The following is a 25067-nucleotide window of genomic DNA, read 5'->3' as shown; positions in this document are numbered from 1 at the left end:
AAATGCTGCACTTATTCAACACATTTGTGTGGTATGTGATATTAGCAAAAAAAAAATCTATGACAATGACTTTGGGGTTTTAAAAAAGAATGCAGAAACAGTCCTGTTTGCCTTCAGATAGAAAACAAGTGCAAGATACATCTAGACATGTTGTGAAGCAGCATATTACATAATCTGAAGACAGCCTTCCGAAAGCTCAAAGGTGCTTGTAAATAATTCAGTTTCATATTCATTTGCTATAATCCTGTTCTGTGATACATGCATTATGTGCAGAGACCTTTGCTTGGTCAACAGAGTATTTCATAATAACAGCATTTCATAATAAAAATGCAGAGACAATGTTTTAGTGCAGATAGATGTTCATGTAATTATTTTTTAATTTGTACACCTTTTATGGTCATTACACATAAGCCTCATAATACAGACATGGGTAGAAAAATATACCACAACATTCCTCTGGAAGCATAACCTAATCTCCATATGCATTTTACAATAATATATGTTTTTTCCAAAGTTAAGTCTTGTAACATCACCTATAAAAGCCTAAAGCATCGCTATGTTCTACATTCTGGAGAGAATAGACTTAAATGTCACTATGTACAAGGTTGCTTAAGATATCACATATGTCTACATACAATACAATAAAGCATCTCGCGCTAATATACAGTTCCAGCATTATGAAAAACCTCTCGGAGAGAACTCAGAACACTTAAATGGCATCACTTTGGCACTTTTACGGCAATTAATTATCTATAGAGAGGAATGATTACATAAACAATGACATCATTCTTATATCATCCCATTTGTATTGACCTTAGCCTCAACATTCAAGCAATCAAGCGTTTCGGTGTATATTGCAGTGCATTAAAATAATGTGCTGGGGAAGCCATTTACATTTGGGTTTGGGGTTTGCCCTATGTGGGTCTCTTAAGTGTACTTGCATCCAGTAAACCATCCTTGAAAAGCAGCAGGAAAAACAAATCATTTTTTTCTATAAAAAGCATTTAGCTTTATTACATTACCATAGACCTACCACCTCCCTGTCCTTTTTTTTTTCTTTCTTTTTTTTAATTTATTTCTTTTTTTTTAATTTGTCTTTTTTTTTATAAAAAGCATAGAAAATAATTCATGAGTATATTAAACAAATTCTTAGGTCCAATGTCATACAAAAATGTTTGAAATAAGTCATTTTTTTTAGTTTTGTTTATTTTATGTAACTCGGATTGACGTTTTGGTAGTTAATAAATAATTTTTGTTTATTTACTTGCTTCGTATATTGCAACATTAATGAAAACGAAGTTTTACAACGTACTGTTGTAAAACTTTGTTAATCCTAGCATTTGGTCTTCCGAACGAATTTCCTTGAACATATTGATGACAGATTGGAAGAAAAAAGTACATAAGGTGCCGTAATACTATTATAAAACACCACTTAAGAAGATGCTGGAGTAATAGAAGGGTAATGTCTACCTTCACCAAAACAATTGATCTCTTAAGATTCCCATGCGCCTGATCTGATGCATCGACATGCAATACCTCCATGCACTGAAATAAATCCATCCTTCCATCCTTCAATGTCCTCTGCTTGATAACAACAACTATTGATGAATGCTGCATGTTGCTTGAGTTTAAATCTCTGCAGGTGACAAATAACGAAGCATCACAAAACTAATGAACCTTTTGTCTATTCAAGCTATACGTTTTTTTTTTTTTTTTTTACAGACATGGGCCTAAAATGTACACTATTATGTCTTTAGGTTGATTAATAGGTTACATGAAGTGTGAACTCTGCACTTGTATCTATGTTTTTAATAGTTTAATGCCTGTACAGAGGAGATATCAAGTAATAACATCAAGCTTTCTAAGACCCTCCATAAAAATAGACCAATAAAATTTCCATAGCCTCACAATATTCGAGTAAATGTATTAGCTAATATCTCATAGAATTTATATGCTAATATTCTTTACATTTCTTAAAAAAATACTAAAAAGACCATTCAAAATGAAACCTAAAAAGGTGCTTGTATATGTAAGCTGGGGCTAGTTTTGACTTAAGGAAGATTAATTGTTCAGTTTTGGAACTGGAACCTAGCACATCCCCTAATGGATGCGTTTCATCTCCACATATCATACAAGTCCTGACTACAGTAACAGTCGAATTCATTTGGCTCTGTTTAGTCAAAACACCCTGGATATGTTAAAGAGTGCCTATTTTTCCCAGGCAGCGGAAATGGGCAGAAATCTGAGTATATATGGACTTTCTTTTGAATAGAAGTGATATGAGACTAAATGATCATGTGCATATAGGCCGGCTGGCACTCTTTGGGGTGGGACTATATGGCTGACTCCATGTTCTCGCTCCAGGCGTGTTCATCGAGGTTGTAAATGAATTTGGTGCGGCTGGAAGGTTTCTGTGCAATGTCCTTGCCCAGATTGTCCAGGGTGAGGTTGGAGGTGAACAGCTGGCTTGGGGTCAGGTAGTCCTCACTGTTCTTTATGTACCTGGAGTAGTTCTGACGCAGACACTGCCAGGTGACGGCATAGAGGATGAAGGCGCTGGATTTGAGAACGATAGCGATGCTGACGTAAAGGTAACGGTAGGTTATGTTGTCGTAAAGCATGCAGGCCCCTTTAATGCCACACATGGAGCTCCAAAGTAGGCAGGTGGAGTCAATCCCCATGCCAAAGATCAGAGGTGGAGGAATGAAACCTGGAACATGGAAAGCATGGCTGACTTATTAAAAACAAGTACAGTATACTTATTTAATACTTATTGGACAAATTTGTCACCATTCAAGATTTTTTAGTTTCCAAGTAATTTTATTTAGCAAGAACGCATCAAAAGTAACCCTCAAGACATTGTTAATGTCACAAAAGATTTCGGTTTCAAATAAATGCTGTTCTTTGAACTTTCTATTCGAAGAATCCTTATGAAATGTATCAGTTTCCACTAAAATATTAAGCACTGATGTTTTCCAACAATGAAAATAATTGTTTTTCTTGAGCACCAAATCTTATTAGAATGGTTTCTGAAGTATCATGTGACACTGAAGACTAGAGTAATGGCTGCTGAAAATTCCGCTTATATTAAAAATATATTAAAAGAAAAGTTAACTATTAATTGCCAGTGATCAAATCAGATTTGTGTATCCAGACATAACCAGACTATCTGCATGGGTTGCTTTGGTAATATAGGTGTACCCACGTATGTGACAAGGCTTTCAAACGGGATGGGAAAAAATGGAGGTGCTTTATCTTGCTCTCCAAATAAGCAACCTGTTTTCATTGTGGTGCAGAACTTCTTTGTCGCACAAGAAAACTTGTGTTCAATGATGTAGTCACTATATGAATCCTCCTCTGCATTTCTGTCCCTGATTTTGACATTATCATTGTATGTTGCGTTAAGTGACACAAAAGACCATTTGAAATCTGATTTGAGCAGCCAGAGCATCTAGACTGAGATGCATCTGTAAAAACCTGTCTGGAATCGCATTTCAAACCTCCAAATGTGATTTGATTCAGATTCGAAAAATCACATCATGTTGTTGTTGTTGTTTTTTTATGCAGTCCAAACTTGGATAAAATATGGATATGCAAAAAAGCTTCTTTTTTTTCTGGCAGTCTAGAGCAAATCTTCTAGATCAATCTAAATAAATGTTCTTTCAAAATCATTAAAGAATCTTACAGACTCAAAAATTTTAATTGGTAGTGTGTATTGTGTATGTGTACTGTAACCAAACTTTAATATAAAGATGCAAGCTTGAAATAATTGTAAACAAATTGTAAAATTATCATGCAGAGACACTGTAGGTGTTACTTGTTATGCAAATATCTTACCCAGCAGTCGGAGCAACAGGAAGAGAACTCCAAGAGCATATGACTTCAGCTCTGGGCTCACAGTTCTACAGACAACAACAACTGATGCTTTAGTACATTATAGTTCATGTGCAGATGACAATTTGACCGATTAAGACTCATTAAAAAAAAAAAAAATTCAAAGGATATCAGCAGCATTACCTGATCAGGATCATTACGGATGGAGTCTGGGCCATGGCTCCGATCATGCTGCATGCGCACACAACTGCTAAGAAGGTGAGGAAGGCCTGCTGACAGCCTGGGTTGGAGCACTTCCCCGGCATGGCTGTACCAGGTCCGTCACCATGGGCAATGCACTTACAGCCTGTCAGATTCTGAGAAAGAGAGGAAGGAGAGCAGATCTGGTGCATATTTCATGATGGATCTTAAGCGCTGCTCTGGGGATTTCCAGGCGACCATCAAGAGAAAAAACAACCAAAGATTTGGAAGCCCGTTTCCACCACTGAATAAAAAAATTCTGACCTATTTCATAGAATTGTGTTATATTAACTCACAACTGTGAGATATAAACACAATTGCAAGAAATATAGAACTGATGGATAAAAACTCAATTCTGATACCATTTTCTATGGTGGCCCAGTAGTGCACAACACGAAGCATAGGACTACTTTCATTGTTTTTGTGGCTTGTTTCCATTGTGTTGTGCCAATTTCGTTATGTTGCGACTTGTTTCCGTTGTGTTGCAATTTGTTTCCGTTGTGATGTAGCTTGTTTCTAATCTATTCTTATGTGCCAATTTCATTATGTAGTGACTAGGGGTGGTTATCACCAGAGGCCTCACGATACAATATTATCACGATACTTGTATCACAATACAATATTCTTGTGATTTAAAATATATTGCGATATATTGTAATTTATTACCTTTTTCCTTTATCTTCAAATTATGTACCCAAATGGAAACTTTGGCAACATCTGTTTTAACTAGTGGTGGGCCGTTGTCGGCGTTAACGTGCTGCGTTAATGTGAGATATCGCCGTTAATCTATTCTCAAAGTTGGGTTGAGAGCTGGGTCTATACTAAGCAAGCTATGATGACTTTCACCTTGATATTTTAGCGCGGATGTATACCAAGCCGAATCTGTAGGGGGCGAGAACAAGTCTTTAAACCTACTGTGAAATTACCACATCAAACGTGATGAGAGAGTATCACAAACGTATCACGGACAGCGACACTGAACAGAGCTCTCTTCTGCGAAGTTCTCCTCGAAGTCCCTCCTGCACCTGAACGAACAAAAACAAATCGCAGTTTGAATAAACAAAAAGGTGTAAAAGAGCCCAATTCAGCACCGCGGTGTTCTGGTGTTCAGGGCTCACGCAGAGAAATAACTGAATAACGTTGTTAACTGACTAGCTGCGCAAATCCACGTTCATTATCAGCGTTTATTTGTGCAGCTAGTCAGTTAACAACGGCTCCGTGAAGTAACAGCTGCTCTATGTGAAATCACACACCTGATGGAATTTACCGCTGATTAGATAACCGGCTTTACTGACGAGATGCGCATTAATTATCGGACGATATTTATCGCGCACCCCTACTCTGCAGTTGTTTTTGTGTTTTTGTTAGTTTGTCCTTTGTTGTTTGTCTTTAGTTATATTCCTGCAATCAGTTTCACCAGGGATGAACTGCTGAACATTCAGCAGAACACACCACAAGATCTTTTACCGGATTTAAATTATTCAGACATTTTACTGAGCGTTGTTATCGGAGGAGCGACGGCACTGATCAAACGCTTCAGGACGCGCAAACGGGGAAAGTGAGCGGGAGCGCTCGTCAGACTCAGGAAGCGCGGATTTCGAAACGCCGTTGCCTAGCATCCATCTGGCAAATCACCGCTCTCTACCCAACAAAACGGACAAACTCCTTCTGCTCTCTCGGACAAATAAGGATTTCTCACACTCTGCTGCTCTGTGTTTCACGGAAACCTGGCTGAATGACCCCATACCGGACAGCGCGCTCCATCTGCTGGGCTTTCAGCTGTTTAGAGCGGATCGCGACGCAGAATCAACGGGGAAATCGCGCAGCAGCGGGACATGCTTTTACATCAATGAACGGTGGTGTACAGATGTAACTGTGTTAAAGAAGATGTTCTGTCCTTATCTAGAAATGCTGTTCGTCAACTGCAAGCCGTTCTATTCAACGCGGGAGTTTCACTCGTTCATTTTGGTGAGTGTCTACATTCCTCCACAAGCGCACGTGAGCACAGCTTTACAGAAACTCACTGATCAGATCACGGAGACAGAACAACAACACCCGGACTCTGTTTTAATCATTCTTGGGGACTTTAATAAAGCCAATCTCTCCCGTGAACTGCCAAAATACAGACCCACAAGAGACAGTAATATATTGGATCACTGTTACACCACAATAAAGGATGCATATCACTCTGTTCCACGAGCAGCTTTGGGACGTTCTGATCACTGCCTGATTCATCTTATACCGACCTACAGGCAGAAACTAAAATCAGCTAAAGCTGTATTAAGGACTGTAAAAAGATGGACTAATGAAGCAGAGCAGGATTTACAATATTGTTTTGACCTCACTGATTGGATTGTTTTTGAAGCTGCAGCCACCGATCTGGACGAGCTCACAGAGACTGTAACATCTTATATCAGTTTCTGTGAGGATATGTGTATTCCTACCAGGACTCATTTAACTTGCAACAATGACAAACCGTGGTTCACTGCAAAACTCAGACAGCTACGTCAGGCCAAAGAAGACGCTTACAGGAAGGGGGAAAATGTCTTGTATAAACCTCCTCCTGCCCAAACTAACTCAGCCCACCGTGCCCACCTCCGTCTGTCAGTGGATCAACAGCTTCCTGACAGACAGGCAGCAGCTAGTGAGGCTGGGCAAACTCACATCCAGCACCCGTACAAACAGCACCGGAGCTCCCCAGGGCTGCGTTCTATCCCCACTGCTCTTCTCCCTGTACACTAACGATTGCTCGACTAAGGACCCCTCTGTCAAGCTCCTGAAGTTTGCAGATGACACCGACTCATCGGCCTCATTCAGGACGGTGACGAGTCTGCTTACAGACAGGAGGTTAAAAAGCTGGCTGTCTGGTGCACTCTCAAAAACCTGGAGCTTAACACGCTCAAAACAGTGGAGATGATCATGGACTTCAGGAGAAACCCCCCTGCTCTCCCCCCACTCACCATCATGAACAGCACTGTGACTGCAGTATAGTCATTCAGGTTCCTGGGCACCACTATCGCTCAGGACCTGAAGTGGGACATTCACATTGACTCCATTGTGAAAAAGGCCCAGCAGAGGTTGTACTTCCTTCGCCAGCTGAGGAAGTTTATCCTGCCACAGGAGCTGCTGAAACAGTTCTACTTCACCATCATTGAATCCATCCTCTGCACTTCAGTAACTGTCTGGTTCAGCTCAGCTTCTAAATCTGACCTCAGAAGACTACAAAGGGTAGTCCGAACTGCTGAGCGAATCATCGGTACAACCCTCCCTTATATTCAAGAACTGTACTTATCCAGAGTGAGCAAAAGGGCCAGTAAAATCACTCTGGACCCCTCACATCCAGCACAGACCCTCTTTGAACTGTTGCCATCTGGTCGACGCTACAGAGCACTGAGCACCAGAACAACAAGACACAGGAACAGTTTCTTCCCTCAAGCAATCCATCTAATGAACAATCGATAACGACTGTGGAACACACTACACTACACTATTTATATTTATATACAAATATACTTTTTTATCTAACACACATACTTAGTGTACACTTAAATTTTGCACATAATATAACTGTACATACATAACTGCTTTTTGTAATATACCTGCCATACAATTGTCAATTTGTATATTGTCATTCCTTACCTACTTATTTGTATTTTTTGTATTTTATTCTTTTATTATGTGTTTTTTGTTCTGTCACTGTCATTCTGTTGTACTACGGAGCTTCTAACACGAAAACAAATTCCTTGTATGTGTAAACATACCTGGCAATAAAGCTCATTCTGATTCTGATTCTGTATGCACTGCTGTGCTACTACAGGTATTGTGAACAACAGAACTTGAACTTGTACAAAAAAAAGTTGTGCAGACCCTTCAGCAATTACTGTTAAATTTTAAGCAAATAAAACATAGTCTTACATTTAAATGTGGACGAGGCTTTCCTGATAACTTTCCGCAATAGTGCCATCTTTATTTTACTAACTTACTGCATACAGAAGGTGACCCAGCTGACCCCATGAAAAAATCTCAACAGCACCATCTAGTGGGCTCTAAAGAAATGTATTTTATTATTCTACCAAATAGTATAATAAAAGACCGATGCTTGTCATCCGTGTATCAATACAGTATTGCCGCGGACAATAACACAATACTATACTGTACCGATTTTGCCCATCCCTAGTTGCGACTTGTTGCCATTGTTGTGACTTGTTTCCATTGTGTTGTGCAAATTTTGTTGTGTTGTGACTTGTTACCGTTGTTGCAACTTTTTTCCGATGTGTTGCAATTTGTTTCCGTTGTTTTTCAACTTGTTTCCTTTGTGTTGCAATTTGTTTCTGTTGTGTTGCAACTTATTTCCATTGTGTTGCAACTTGTTTTCTTTGTGTCATGACAATTTCATTATGTTGCCATTTGTTAATGTTGAGTTGTGGCTTGTTTCAATTGTGTTGCGACTTGTTTCTGTTGTGTTGCGACTATTTTTTATTGTGTTGTGCAAATTTCGTTTTGTTTCCCTGTATTCAACTCAAATTGTGAAACTCGTGTATTAAATAAATCCAATGCACACAGACTGAAGTAGTTTAAGTCTTTGGTTCTTTTTATTGTGATGATTTAGGTTCACATTTAACAGAAACCCACCAAATCACAATCTCAACAAATTAGAATACTTCATAGCACCAATTTAAAAAACATGTTTAGTGAAGTGTTGGCCTTCTGGAAAGTTTGTTCATTTACTGTACATGTACTCAATACTTGGTAGGGGCTCCTTTTGCTTTAATTACTGCCTGAATTAGGCGTGGCATGAAGGTGATCAGTTTGTGGCACTGCTGAGGTGGTATGGAAGCCCAGGTTTCTTTGACAGTGGCCTTCAGCTCATCTGCATTTTTGGTCTCTCCAAAGCTGGTCAGCAGAAGGAAGCATGAAGTGCTCCAAAATTTCTTGGTAAGCAGGTGCAGTGACTTTGGTTTCCAAAGAACACAATGGACCAACACCAGCAGATGACATTGCACCACAAATCATCACAGACTGTGGAAACTTAACACTGGACTTCAAGCAACTTGGGCTATGAGCTTCTCCACCCTTCCTCCAGACTCTAGGACCTTGGTTTCCATACAAAATGTACAAAATACAAAACTTGCTCTCATTGGAAAAGTGGACTTTGGACCACTGCGCAACAGTCCTGTTCTTCTTCTCCTTAGCCCAGGTAAGACGCCTCAGGAGTGGCTTAACAAGAGGAATACGACAATTGTAGCCAAATTCCTTGACACATCTGTATGCTTTGACCCCAGCCTCAGTGCATTCCTTGAGAAGTTCACTCAAATTCTTGAATCGATTTTGCATGACAATCCTCATAAAGCTGCAGTTCTCTCGGTTGGTTGTGCATCTTTTTCTTCAACACTTTTTCCTTCCACTCAACTTTCTGTTAATATGCTTGGATACAGCACTCTGTGAACAGCCATCTTCTTTGACAATGAATGTTTGTGGCTCCTTGTGAAGGGTGTCAATGATTGTCTTCTGGACAACTGTCAGATCAGCAGTCTTCTCCATTATTGTGTAGCCTAGTGAACCAAACTGAGAGAACATTTTGAAGGCTCAGGAAACCTTTGCATGTTTTTTTGAATTGATTAGCTGATTGGCATGTCACCATATTCTAATTTGTTGAGATCGTGAATTGGTGGGTTTTTGTTAAATGTGAGCCAATATCATCGCAATTAAAAGAACCAAAGACTTAAATTACTTCAATCTGTGTGCATTGAATTTATTTAATACCAGTTTCACAATTTGAGTTGAATTGCTAAAAACAAAATGAACTTATTCACGACATTCTAATTTAATGAGAAGCACCTGTAAAGTCTCAAACGTGTTATAAAGTCAGAATTGTGCGATATAAACTTGGGGTTCTGAGAAAAATGGCTGAATTGTGAGTTAAAAAGTTGCAGTTACCTTTTTTAATTTTTATTCAGTGGTGGAAACAGGATTTATAGGGAACTTGTTTATCTAAAAGTGGAAAAAAATGAGCATGCTCCTAAGAGTTCTTATTTCAATGTCCCCTGGAGGCAGGTGAATGTCTGAGTTTATTGATCTGTATGAATATGAATGGATGTGGGAGGAGACTCACGGTTTTAGTGCAGCCAGCCAAGCAGGCAGAGAGGTAGGTAACACCGTTGGAGCCACAGACGGGGCTTAGAGAAGACGTGTAACAATTACAGCCTGACAGACATGTGGCCTCTGTCCGCTCCCATGAACCTAGACTCCTTAATAGAGAGAATGAATAAGGGATGAAAGAAGGACCACATGTTCCCTTTCAAACTCATAGTTTAATGAGTCTGATCCTCTGTAAAATTAATGCTCTAATTCAGCTTACTGCTTATGTGATGTGAACACTAAAGTGTTTATACTCTGAGTGTCTGTATTTATTGCCAATTGTTGTGGATCATTAAAAATTTGTGTGAGGCTTTTATGGTGAAGCGCGCTCTACTCACTCGTTGCCATAGGCAACAGTAACCCCAGCGACCGGGCCCGTATCACAGCCAAGAAAAAGGAAGGAGACGTAGCAGGCTGTAGAGATGATATTGACTAGCATAGCCAGACGAATAGCCCCTAATGCAGACAGATTCATCTTCTTCACCAGGAGGCCACCCAGGAAAATGCCCAGACAAGCACAGGGGATTGCTGTCATACCTGAAAACACACAGATTTGATAGGCAGCTTTCAGTTACTTGCAGGGATTTCATATGAAACAGCATTTTATAAGTTGGATGTTTTTGTGCAGCTTTAAAAATATTCCGTTTTTGTCTACCAAGGAGCTGATTAGCAGAGGACGTTGAGAGGTTGAACTGCTGCTCAAGATATTTCCCTAGGAAGGCAGCAAATCCAGCCACCACAGCGATTTCCATACAGGCAGCGAGAATGACACAGGTGAAAACCGGGTTGGACAGCAGATGCTTAGTCACCTTAGGGATAACTGGGAAGAAATTAGACTCGTTTAAATTTTGTATGAAAAAAGGATATGCAAATTTGATGCTCCTCTTTTGAGGGGTCCTTTTATTAAAATATAACAAGAGCTGTTTATTTTTTTTAAATTTTTAAAGATCAGTTTGAACTGTGTAAGAAAATATTAAGCATAATACAATAAAGACAACACTTTCCAAAAGTCAGTGTGAACCGGAAGTTGCAAATGACTTTTCTCCAGTGATGTATTTCTGAGAGAAACAGAATACTAAATGAGGAAAAAAGTGGCCGTGGCTTTATTTTCCAACTAGCACCTGATTGGATCTAGAAAAGTAGGTGATCGTTATGTCGAATCTGTCTTGATTAAGCAAACACACAGGCAGCCTGTCTACTGTCAGTTGGAGGGGCGTGGTTACGGATGCTAAGCAGACACCCAAATCGTCAAACCTACGTCATCAGGGAAGGTCCTCCAATGCAGAGGGGAGGGGCATTTTCAGATTTTCATTAAAGATTACGAAGCCAAACATTTTTTTTGTGTGGATTGACTTTCATGGATGAATTGTTCACCACAAAACGATCAATTTAGGCAAACAAAGAAAATATGGTCAATTTTGATTTCAGGTGGACTTGAATGACTGGCCTTGTAGTATTATAAAGAACCTTGTAAAAATGTACTTAAGTTTTGAATTTTATAAACCATTTTATATTTTACATAAAAATATTTTATTTGAAATGTATTTATAAAGATAAAAAAAATGTATCTTCAATTAACTGTGATAAAACAATAGGAATTAAAATGAATGTGTTTTGCATTAAACATATTAAAGTCTTTAAAATGCTCTGTTTGACACATTTTTATGTAAATGTTACATTATAATACAATATTTAACTGTCTACAGCATCCCCACAAATGTACAAAGGACAAGCAGTTTGGAGAATTGATTTATAGATAGATCGATAGAAGGATTTTATTTATTCTCTCTAGGAGGGTCCCCAAACCCCTGTTTAAAAGTCCCTTTTACAATCTATTTACAGCATTTGGAGAGATGAGTCTTGTTCTAAAACTACTATAAATAATGAACTGACAGCAATGACATATCAAACAAAATGATTACTTATTTTATGTATGATTGCCTATAAAGCCTTATGCATGACCTGTGTGTGTTTAGACTCATTTTGTCTTGTCCTCTCTCTCACCCTTCAGGTGCTGACAGCAGGTAAGGCCAGTGTTGATCTCTGGGTCATCTGAGGCTTTAACTCCTTCATACTCCTGCACCAGCTCAGCAGGCAGCATGGCCTGTTCACTCTCGCCCCCCGGGCCCTCCCCAGGCTCGTTCAGCGACTGTGGGAACCCAAACATGAAAAGCGAGGAGAGGAAGAGGAAAAGGCCACAGATGATAAAGCCGCCCCACCAGGCACCGATCCAGCGCGGATCGTCAGGAGTGATGTCCAGCGTGCCTGTTAGGAGCGAACAGAGATCTGATGAGATATTTACTGAGACACCGTGTTTCATTACATGTATTGATTTAACAGCCTGCCTTTATCTAAAACCACTTACAAAAAAAATAACAAAAGTCATTTTGTGTCCATTGTTGATGCCGGCACTTACTTGTGTCAATGAAGACTGCATCAACATAAACTTTGGTGCACAGAGAGCCAAGAATAAAACCACAGGCTGGTCCAAACACCAGTGTAGAGAATAAGATACCTGTAATGCAATACCAAAGACTAGAGTTAAATAAGTTATTTAAGAAAAGTGTATTCATACATGCTGCCTTGGCTAAACTGTTGTCTTTCACTTAAATGAAATTCATTCAAAAACCCTTGACTCAAACCCTTCAGTTATTAACAAGGCATTTACACTAATAATCTAGCTGCTTATGTACAGTAAATAGCCTCTGTTTAGGGCAGTATTTTAGAGTTTATTATTAGAACTATTACAGAAGGAAAAATATTCAAATATCATATTCTGTTCGGAAAGAGAACCTAAAGTAGCCCAAAGGAAAAGAACCATTTCATTTAGTTATTTTGTGCATTTTAAATATTCTCTGGGTGAAAAAGTTAATTTACATAATCTACATCATCACTGCAATAACCGGCACCTGATGCGTTTATGGAAAAGCTGATAATACACACATTTCTCTGTTGATTATCATATCTTGTGGGAGTACTAAAAGAGTAGAGGCCAACAAATAGATTGTGCATGTGTTGGTACAGGTTGTACCATCAGATGTTCTACCCTTCGGCGAGTAATTATCTGTCCAGACACAGAAGCAGCACAGCATATTCATTAACAGAGAACATTGAAGTACATAAAAAGCCATATACTTCTATAAATTAATGTGAGAGATAATGAGACACAGGTGATGGGATAATCTTGTTTCATCCTGAAGGGGATTATTTTGCGATAATGGCCAACTGTTCATTCTCTTATGCATTACATGCCTACTTACCAAATAAAAACACTACCATTCAAAAGTCTAGGCTTGGTAATGTCTTTGAAAAAATATCTTATGCTCACCATTTGCATTTGCACCATGTGCTGCAGCTGCACTCATCTGAACAAAACTACAATAAAATCAGTTAATTTTTAAATAACCACTATATATTTTTTGTTATAATATATATTTATATGGAATTTTTTCCTGAGATGGCTAAACAGAATTTTCGTTCTAAAATTCTGATTTGGTGCTCAAGAAACATTCTTACAATGTCAATGTTAAAAAAAGCTGTGCTATTAATATTTCTGTGGAAACTGTACTACATATTTTTTTAGGATTCTTTAAAATAACAATTATTTAAAATATAAATCTTTTGTAAGATCATAAATGTCTTTAATGTCCCTTTTGATCAATTTAATGCATAATCCGTAGTAAAAAAAGTAATACATTTAATACATAAGTAATACATAAAGACATTTATTTCACACCAAGCATAGTTAATGAGAATTAAACTTAATTTGGCGTACTTGTGCACAATGCACATTTCTTAATATTAAGTCTAAAATGTGTTTTATTGTAATTATTTATGAGGATTGTATGATCTTTGAATAATATTGGTCTTTAAATGCAAAATATTTAAAGTGTACCTGAAGTATTACTTGCAATAGTTCCACTTTAGCACAAACAAATATACGTAGTTCATCTCGGCAAAGGAGAAGTGCTCACTAACACAGATTTAGAAAGATTTGTGAGCAATATTTGAGATAAATATGCCTTTTGTGTACATAGAAAAAGTCTTAGATCTTTGAGTTCAGCTTATGAAAAATGGGGGCAAAAACTGAAAAAATGATGCATACAGCAGTATGGCATACAACAATCGGTTTAGACAAACACTGCAACTGTTTCACTGTAATGTTATCACTAAGATCCTTTGAGACCATTTTGACTTCATTTAATAACAGAAGCAAAAGGTTGCCAGTTGTGTTTGTATGAACAGGAATAAATTGAGTCAACCACGCCCACCTAAAATGGCTCATTCTAACACGCCCCCACATGTCTACATCATGATGTGGGAAGATTTGCATAACCTCTCCCAAATGTTCACGTAAAAAAATAAGCCGTAACTTTTATTCTTGCTGTTGCCACTGGTACCATGCAGTGGAGATGCTGTTTCGTTGTGGAAGCTACTTTGTTTGGCCTTCCAAAAGAGCTAGAAATCAGTGGATAAGCTGTATTTACAAACAATGTTCTAGAACAGTTCAAACCAAATATTCAGATGTGTGCAGCACATTTTGCTTCTGACTCACAGTCTGTAAGTGTTTTTATATTTAAATGATTTGCCACTGATGATTCAAACACAAGTTTTGAGGAGTGTAGAGTAACTGTTGAAGTTTGTTGTTTGTCGTTTTTGCTGATCACAAATGCAGACATGGTTTTATGTTTACGCAGCGCGATATGGAATGCAACACATAAAAAGACAGTATAAGTCATTATAATCAGTAATTATGTCCCCACTGGATGCAACTAATGCCGCATTATAATGGGTTTTATTGTTTTTGTCAATAAATCAGTAAATCACAATGCACTGGATAGCTGGCCAATTAGCATACACCTCGCTTTTCAGAACGATGAGCTTTGTAAAATTGGACACGTTTCAGAAAGGCTGGGCAAAGAGGAGAAACAATAATGTACAGTATGTGGAAAAAAAAAGTTTTTTTTTTTAACCTTAAATCACATAAACACATTGCATTACACCAAATAACACAAAATAATGTTCTTTTTTGCAACGTCATATGACCCCTTTAATGCACATTCACACCATAAACGATAACTATTAGTGTCCACACCAACACACATTAATGTTTTGTTAATCATAAGTTGTCATTTTCCTGCTATAATTGCTTGAGCTCTTTAAATAGTATTCTGATCGGCTGTTATTAAAAAATGAAAATTCATTCTCTGCCAGCAGGTGGTACTTTTCGCCAGGAATATAGCCATTTCCCCAGTAACTGCAATAAACAAGGCAGCCAGCACATGATTTTGAAACTTGCAGCGCTCATATTTAATCAATTAAACCATAGACTTTTGAAGTGTAAGCTATATCTCAGTTTACATGTGTATTTTGTTTGTTTTTTACTGGAGCACCACCTTTTTGAGTCTTTTCCTCCCATTTCTACCAGTGATCCTTGTTTCCTTCCCACTGTACTTTCTGCGCAGATATCAATAGCATCACTAGGCTGTAGGTTGGCAAGTTGAGGGGACAAATGGGTTGCATTTTGTATGTGTCGATCATGTGAGAAAGATGCATTTCATACAAGGTCTGGCAACTGGACAACCTTGGAATATGTTGACATGATTATTGATATAATGAGATCTGGGCCAAAGAGAAGCCCAGTATAGAAGAAACATAATTTCTATGTTTGGGCCATACAAATTATGGGAGTTTTACCAGAGGCGAATGTAGCAAACATAAAAACAAACAGTGGGATTTTTTATAGAAAGATTTTAAATAATGGAAGAAATACAGGAAAATATTTAAACAGGTTGATAGCGAGATAGAATGGTCAAATACTGGAGAATCCCGGGGAAAAACGGGAGTTTTGAAAGGTATGTTCCAACGATATAGTTTTTGTGTCACTATTGTGTAGTTGTGGTGTGGACTTTACTATGCTCATTGAATTATGCTGCATTAACATGACAACGACGTAGTCATAAACTGAAATGTTTTTCCCTTTCATTTTTTAAAAGTTTCACGTATACACGACAACGTTATCAAAATGATTCGCATTCACACATATCTGCAAAAAGGACCAAAAATGCTGTATTATGAATGCCAGGCCAGTAGTTGGTGCTGTGACCTTGTTGTAAACAGTACCTGTAGGGAAGTGATGATTATATGTCGTATATGATGCGTCTCTGCTGTTGGTTGTAATATTGGTCAAGTAAATCCACACTTTGCTGAAGAAGTGTTAGCAAACTCTTGAGCAGCAACAACAGTACTATATACTCTGCCATTTATTGTATATGTTTGTTCACACTTGCCTTTAAAATCAACAAGTACTGTGCATGTCTACATATCTAGCACGTACTATGCATGTGCATGACTTCACCATTTTCAAAGATTCCTGTTTTGGGTGTTTACACGGAAACGCTAATGGTGGTGTTTTCAAATATTTGCACTTTGAAACCCTTTTTCAAAAATATGTATTTTCAGTCCACAATATGCAATTTGTGAATGATTGATGATGATGTGAATGATTATTAAAACTATATAGTTACCAATACAGTCATCATCGTTGGTGTAAACAGGTCTTTACAATGGAAAGAATGAACCTGCTGAAAGTTAAGAAGGGAGAAAGGCATGTAACATGACCTTTAATTGTATATTTACTCTGATCTTTAAAAACCGTTTTAGTTTTATCCATTAGCCTGGATGAAAATGTATTAAGCATCTTGCAATGTTACCCCTCACAAGAGAATGTAATCCTAGATCAGTTCTCTTACTCTGGTATTCAGTATAAATACAGATCCTGGATAATTCACTTAAAACAGATGGGCCTTTCTTCTTGTGCCTTTGCAAATGACACCAAATGCATTTCACTTCACCAGAGCCTCTGTAATCAAACAGCTAAATAACTTGATTCCACCATGCCCACCAAAGTCTGTCTCCAAAGAGGATATTCATGTTTATGCTAGTTTATATTTTGCTTAAATAAGAGATACGTCAAGTTTAAAGGCTAAAAAGGATTAAAAGGAAGGGAGAAAGAAGCTTGCATGGGTTGCACAGACATTAATGCTCAAAGACAGACAAGTCAGCTCAATGCAAAGACATCAGAAACACTGCAGAAAAAGAAGACATGCTGTAAATGCTGTAAAAAAAACACACATGCAAACCCACAGACATTCTCAACTATCTTCTGGGCCTCTTAACACTACTCAACTATAACAGTCATACATTGATCAATTTCCATGCTAGGGTTTCATTTCAGGAGATTTTTAAAACAGATTAAAATCTGGGGTTAATCTGTTCCTTATTTATATCAAATGTATGGAGAATCATTGTAGTCATGCGAAAGAAAGAGAGTGAGAATAACAGAAAGAGAGGGAGAGTGAGCTGCCTGAGGGATGACAGAGCAGCCAGCACACATTAGCTTCATAGCAGAAGTAACAGGCACCGAAGGCCATCATTGCTTCTTGTTTACTCCTTAACATCATGGCAACAGGAGATTAAGACAGTGGCGCACTACACTAAACCAATGGGTTTAAGCTTGGTACTTGCAAATGTCCCAAGTGAGTTTACTGCAAACCTATACTATAGCTATTCCAGCCATATACAATATCTATGCTGTTTGTATATCTTCATGGCTTTCTGCCAGAGAGTCCTGCAAGATGCAGGATGCAAGGATACAACCTTTTGTGGCTTATAAACCATTAATAATAGTAAGTGCTTTAATTGCTGCAATGGCAGGATATTGACGGTACTGCTACATGATATACCCTAAAACAACAACAGTACTTTTGTAGTGTTTCTTTTAGTGCCTGACCAGCACATTTACAGATGCTTTCGCAGGGGTTCAAGTAGTATTTAAAATACAGCTTCTTAAAACATATTGAGAGAGATATCCAAAAAGTCTTTCTCAGGCTACTGTGGTTACAAACACAAACTCTAGGTCCAACCTATTACACTTCTAGTTCAGTGTTTCCTATTGTTTAGTGTACATGCTGGTGATTGCCATGGCACTTGGTTCAAATACAAAAGGAGAGCTAAAACAGTATTAAAACAGTATTAAAACAGATTAAGGCAAAAAAGTCTGTTCAGAATTATTAATCTGTAACATTTTACAATAATGTTCTGTATATTAGGTATTATGAACCAACAGTGTACAATACTTTTATTTTTTGATAAAACTTTACATTTTTTAACAATAGCTATCATGAACTAATATGAACTAATAACTAACTTATTATTATTATTAATATTTCATATTATTATAATTATTATTGCAATAATTATAATTCATAGTTTTAATTATTTTAATAAAGGTTTTATATAATAGTTTAATAAAATCACTTTCAAAATCCAAGTACCCCTGGTCACCAAGTACCCATAGATCTACTAATAATTCTGGTCCTTATTAAGGTAAGAGAACAAAATTAAGTGGAAAAGTGAAAGTCGTGACATTTGCCAAATATGGTAGCCCATACTCGGAATTGGTGTTCTGCATTTAACCCATCCAAGTGCACACACACAGCAGTGAGAAGTGAACACACCCTGAACACACACCTGGAGCAGTGGGCAGCTATAGATCCAGCACCCGGGGAGCAACTGGGGGTTCAGTGCCTTGCTCAAGGGCACTTCAGCCATGAGTATTGAGGGTGGAAGAGAACGCTGTTCATTCACTCCCTCCCACCTACAACTCCTGCCAGCACCGAGACTCAAACGGGCGACCTTCTGGTAACTAGTCCAGCTCTCTAACCATTAGGCCACAGCTGCCCCAAAGTGTATTATGCATGAATGTTTCCCTAATGTAGCCCTAATGAAAAATCAATTTACTAAAATGTATTTGAAATATATTTCATGCTAAGTATACTACAAATACATTTACATATTAATGTACTTAATAAAAACACCCTGCCCTTTTAGTACTAAACTCGCCTGCTAGTCTGCTAAATTGGAACAACTAATTTAAATACACTTTAATTGTGCACAAGTAGTGCTGAAGTCCAACTAAAGATATACTGAAGTATATCTGATTGTACTTAAGTGGAACTACTGCAAGTATCCTTTATGTAAACTTGCATTTAAAGGCTGATATTATTCAATATCATACAATCCTCATTAATAGGGACATTAAAACACATTTTAGGCTTAATATTAAGAAATGTGCATTGTGCACAAGTAGTACTCCAGATAGTTTAATTATCATTTTATATAAGTAAGTCTTGAGCTATATGTCAGTAAATATGTTAATATATTTTCACTATAGTATAAAATAAATTTATTACTTTTTTTTCACTAGGAAGTACCTAGCAGTAAAATAAATGTGCTACTGGCTAGGTTTGTCATCTACAATTATGATGATATCAGGGCACTTTAGCCTTACTGATAGGGCTGAGGTAGTGTACATAACACAGGAAGGTTGTGCAAATAACTCTCACCAATATAAAGGGAAGAGTCTTCTCGTCTGACGTGATCATCGATGTAAGACACTCCCAGAGGTTGCAGGGGTGTCGCTCCAACCCCCAGAAGCATTTGAGCTCCAATAAGCAGCAGGTACATCATGTTGGTATTGGTTCTATTCCCACAGATGTAACCAGGATCAGAGAGCCCTGCTCGACTGGTATTGGAGCACACATTCTTTCCCTGTCCCACAGGTCGTGACTCTCCAGACTGATATTCATACTGGTGGGTCAAGAACTCAGGCAGCGCTGAGAGTAACGCTCCCAGCGCCATCACGATGCCCCCACAACCAATCAGCCGCGGCCGATGGGCCCTGGCCCCAAAGTAGCTTACGAATAGGATGAGGGCAAGGTTGCCAATCTCAAAACTGCTGGCGATCACACCCACATCAGCACTCTGCAAGTTGAAACGTCGCTCTAGCGTGGTGAGGACACTGACCTAAAATATAAAGAAACAAACTCTGTTACAAAGCTGTATGCACATTAGAACTGACACCAAATCAATAGTTGTCTGTTTATTTAAAAAAAAATCAATATTCACAACTAACAATAATTTATTGTTATTATTATTATTATATATATATAAATTTAATAATTTAATTCATGGCTTATGGCTCTCAACATAGATTGGTGAGATTTTGTTGAGAACATAGATGCTTTATTGAAGGTATAAATCAAATATAAACATCCATATGAGTGTTGTCAAACTGTTAAAATGACTATGAAAAAAAATGCTAATCAATGATATCAATACACTCCCAATCCTACATGACAGTTTGCGAGAAAGGCGGCGGTTTTGTATGGCGTCGAGCTGCGAATGCAGACACGATGGCTGGATTGCATTTACATTAATGTTACATTGAGATCCGATCACAATGCGTCCTCCTCGACTACCTCTGGACCAGTACATGCTGATCGGATAACATTCATATCAGAAGCACGTTTACACTTGTCTTTTTAATATGTATGTGGACAACATCCGGATACAGGTCCATGTTAATGCCAAGTGTAAACGCAGCCTATTACTGACGTTAACACACAGAGAAAATGTGTAACAGACGCCCGCAGAAACAAACTGGTTAAATAATGTTTTAAGATAGTTAAAGGGGTTAGTTCACCCAATAATCAAAATTATGTCATTAATCACTCACCCTCATGTCGTTCCAAACCTGTAAGACCTCCGTTTATCTTCGGAACAGAGTTTAAGATATTTTAGATTTAGTCCGAGAGCTCTCAGTCCCTTCATTGAAGCTGTGTGTACGGTATACTGTCCATGTCCAGAAAGGTAAGAAAAACATCATCAAAGTAGTCCATGTGACATCAGAGGGTCAGTTAGAATTTTTTGAAGCATCGAAAATACATTTTGGTCCAAAAATAGCAAAACTACGACTTTATTCAGCATTGTCTTCTCTTCTGTGTCTGTTGTGAGCGAGTTCAAAACTCTGCATTGTAGTTATATCCGGTTCGCGAACGAATCATTCCATGTAACCAGATCTTTTTGAACCAGTTCACCAAATCGAACTGAATCGTTTGAAACGGTTCACGTCTCCAATACGCATTAATCCACAAATGACTTAAGCTGTTAACTTTTTTTAATGTGGCTGACACTCCCTCTGAGTTCAAAAAAAACCAATATCCTGGAGTAATTCATGTACTCAAACAGTACACTGACTGAACTGCTGTGAAGAGAGAACTGAAGATGAACACCGAGCCGGAAGACCGGAAGAGAAGACAATGCTGAATAAAGTCATAGTTTTTGCTATTTTTGGACCAAAATGTATTTTTGATGCTTCAAAAAATTCTAACTGACCCTCTGATGTCACATGGACTACTTTGATGATGTTTTTCTTACCTTTCTGGACATGGACAGTATACCGTACACACAGCTTCAATGAAGGGACTGAGAGCTCTCAGACTAAATCTAAAATATCTTAAACTCTGTTCCGAAGATAAACGGAGGTCTTACAGGTTTGGAACGACATGAGGGTGAGTCATTAATTACATAATTTTGATTATTGGGTGAACTAACCCTTTAACATTAAACGTCAGCAAAACATTTTTTACAATAGTGCTCTCATTATAACGTTATGTAGCCTATACGACAGTAGGTATTAATGTTCTGCATTTCTATTTTGAACAGGTGACCAGAAGTGACGCATTTCATAGCAGGTTTTAAATCAATGGGATTTAACTCATCATTTATTTTAGATAGAATACGCTTAGTTATTTATAAAACATAATGTTAATATAACGACTTGAAGGCTATCTGGAAAAAAAGACCTGAATGCTCATGAACGTGATGAATGAACTCCTATTGTGGACGCGTTGGTGCCATTTCTTCCCTAGTTATGTTTTCTTTTTTCTTTTTTTATATATAGTTAGAATACTAGAAAACTAGAATATATAGCCTAATGGTAGCTAGGCTACTTGAATAATTATATATATTAAAAAAAAATTCAGACCCCCAATAAAATGGAATTGGAATCAGACCCCCAATAAAATGTAATAGCAATCCTTTTTCTGTTCTGTTTTATTTATTTATTTATTTTAATCAGAGATGGTGCATATAAATTTAAACATGACTGTAAATGCATTAGTTAGCAAAAGTCTATTTTCCATCAGCCCTACCGGATTTCAACCAAAAAACAAGGAGTCACCCTAATAACAAAATATAAAATTAAAATGAAAAAATTATTAAAACTGTTATAAACATGCAAAAAGGTAAGAAATAATTAAAATACTTATTTACTTTTCCAGAGTAATATTGTCCCTATATAGTGACCAGTCACAGGACCTAGCCCTAGACACTAATTGGAAAGTTAATGGAGAAATTGAAAAAAGTACTTGTCAGATTACTTCTACGTGTAGTAATTAGAAAATTAGTAGTACTATACAGTAACAGTAAAATAAAATTTGTTAAGGAATATATGCAAAAAAGGCTTGCCATATCTCATTGCTCTGACATATCTGATATCATTCTGACATATTTCTGTAAGTGGCTCAAAGATAAAATAAGGTAATCGTTCGTTGAGATTATCTTATTTTGTCATGGAACCACTGATGGCACATAATGCAGAAAAAAGAGAGAGATGTGTTTGACCACTGGGCCATTCACTGGTCTGATGATCATTTTTCATTATAGCGCCTCTAAATCATAAGGAAATAAAGCAGTAGCGATACACACACACGCAAGAAGCCCTCTACCTCACGATGCTGTTTATTTCTATCGCTTTAGGGAAAATATAAGCGATGCGCACCGGACACCATTCAATGTCATCCACATACATACGTACGCAGTATGAGCTGCGTGTGTCAATGGCTCGACTCACCAGATAGGCTCCTACAGTGCCCTGTGCCAACATTAAGGCACATTCTGATATGAGGAATATTTTGATGTTGGAGAAGCATGATGTCTTCTTCTGGCACTCGTCTGGCTCAGTGTCTGGCGTGCTTCCTTCCGTGTACATCCTCTGATGCGGACTGCTGCAAGCAGAAAGACAGGCTCAGACAGAAGGTGACCATTTAGGACGAGTGCAGACGGATCCTCAACGAGACGTGCGCGGCTCCATTAACATCGCCTCCGGTTCCGGTCCGCCTTCGAATTAAATCGTATGAAATTAATCTTGAACGTCCTTAGTACTGTCACCTAAAAAACTGCGCACTCACGTATGATCTGATAATCTGAATGGTCCCAAGGAACCGACGGAAGACCACGGCAGCCTATTAATAACCATGAACATCACCGACACGGAAACTGCGATTCGGTGTTACGTGAGAGGGTTACAGTGAGTCTTCCGTGTCTTCATCCACACCAAAGCCTGCACCAAATGATGACCTCGCTCTCCTTTCCCCTTCTACTGTCTCTCTTTATTTCCTCCTCCTCCCACAAACACAGCTATTAGATAGATAGATAGATAGATAGATAGATAGATAGATAGATAGATAGATAGATAGATAGATAGATAGATAGATAGATAGATAGATAGATAGATAGATAGATAGATAGATAGATAGATAGATAGATAGACACATTGGCAGATTATATTAAAGGCTTAATTCACCCAAAAATGAAAATTAGCCTATAAATTACTCACCTTGAAGTCATGCTAGGTGTGTATGACTTTCCTTCTTTCATACGAATCCAGTCAGGGCTATTTTAAAAACTGTCTTTGATCTTTCAAGCCGTTTGATGCCACTCAGCGGGTGTTGCACTCCATCGGACCATGAGAAATTTAATAAAAAGCACATCCATAATAAAAAAAAAGTGTCTCACGCGGCTCCGGGGGGTGAACAAAGGCCTTCTGTAGAAAATCGATGAGTTTTTGTAACAAAAATATCCATATTCAAAATGTAATAATCCCTTTAATCTAGTTTGCGCTCACTGTTGTAAAACAGAAGCAGTTCCAGGGGAATGACGATATGAGGTCAGTGTTGCGTTTTTAACAGGAAGCAAAGTTTCCTTACTTTAGCAAAGGAAAACCAGTCTCCTCTTGGCTTATTGAAATCCTCTGACATTCTTCTTTACCAATCCTCGTTTTGTACTTCTAATTAGTGACCCTTGTTTTGTTTTGTTTCTGTTTTTCTCCGTTCTGAGCAGGGCATGCGCAAAGCTGACCTCATAATCCCCCCCCCAGAGCCATGTGAGACTTTTTTTTTTAAATGGATGAGCTTTTTATTAAACTTCTCATGGACCGATGGTGTGCAACACCCGTTGAGTGGCATCGAATGGCTTGAAAGATCAAAGACAGTTTTTAAAATAACTTCAACTGAATTAATGTGAAAGAAGAAAGTCATATACACATAGGATTACTTCAGGGTGAGTAATTTATGGCTTAATTAAATTTTTTGGCTGAACTAACCCTTTAATAACTTTATCATAATAAAGTTATTATATTAAAATATATTATAATAAAAGGGTTCTATCAAGAGTAAAAAAAAACAGCTTTAGTTTTTAAAATTAGTGCAGTTTCTGTAATGTCAAACTGATTATTTCCAGACTAGAAATAACCCTCAGTATGTGTCCCCTGAGAGCAATGTGCCAAACTTGGGATGTATGAGCTTCTGACCAAATGATCACACAGGCCTATATTAAAGGTAGCCTACAGTTCACCCTGATATACATCATCTAGCAGCATTCACTTGATGTTGTTTCAAAACCATATTACTTTATACCATGTGACAGGAAATGTCAGGCAGAATGACAATTTTAGTCAATCACTTTCAGTGTAAGGCAGAAAAAAATGTGCAAAACCTGAGCTATATGATATCAGGGCTTTTATTTTTGAGTGAACTTCCCCTTTAATTTTACCATGTGTAATAATGTGTTATAACTGCAAATAAAGTTCTTCCTAAATATTTTTGTCTTCCAGTACAAATATATAAGCATTTTTAAAGCAATATATATTTAGCCAGAGACAGGCAACGCAG

General features: G+C 37.8%; 1 protein-coding gene across 1 annotated transcript; it reads right to left on the bottom strand.

Annotated features, from left to right (window-relative positions):
* Positions 1-341: 341 nt before the first annotated feature.
* On the bottom strand, positions 342-23433 carry slco3a1b (solute carrier organic anion transporter family member 3A1b). The gene is made up of 10 exons (XM_059535162.1): positions 22970-23433; positions 19620-20079; positions 12629-12727; positions 12217-12477; positions 10868-11032; positions 10551-10749; positions 10187-10322; positions 4018-4190; positions 3838-3902; positions 342-2710 (listed from the first exon to the last, which is right to left on the bottom strand). The coding sequence occupies exons 1-10, from the start codon at positions 23105-23107 to the stop codon at positions 2334-2336; spliced, it is 2073 nt and encodes a 690-aa protein (XP_059391145.1). The 5' UTR covers positions 23108-23433; the 3' UTR covers positions 342-2333.
* Between the last annotated feature and the right edge of the window lie 1634 nt (positions 23434-25067).

This window comes from Carassius carassius, chromosome 3, assembly GCF_963082965.1.
Source record: "Carassius carassius chromosome 3, fCarCar2.1, whole genome shotgun sequence".
NCBI lineage: Eukaryota > Metazoa > Chordata > Actinopteri > Cypriniformes > Cyprinidae > Carassius > Carassius carassius.
The sequence above is the reverse complement of the archived record's forward strand: the minus strand, read 5'-3'. Positions and strand labels throughout refer to the sequence as shown.

Excerpts from the sequence above, each read along its gene's own strand:
- slco3a1b (XM_059535162.1), bottom strand. The coding sequence starts at position 23,107 with ATGTACACGGAAGGAAGCACGCCAGACACTGAGCCAGACGAGTGCCAG. Across the intron at positions 20,080-22,969 it reads GCACTGTAGGAGCCTATCTG|GTCAGTGTCCTCACCACGCT; the intron begins GTGAGTCGAGCC and ends TTTATATTTTAG. Across the intron at positions 12,478-12,628 it reads TGCAGTCTTCATTGACACAA|GCACGCTGGACATCACTCCT; the intron begins GTAAGTGCCGGC and ends CGCTCCTAACAG.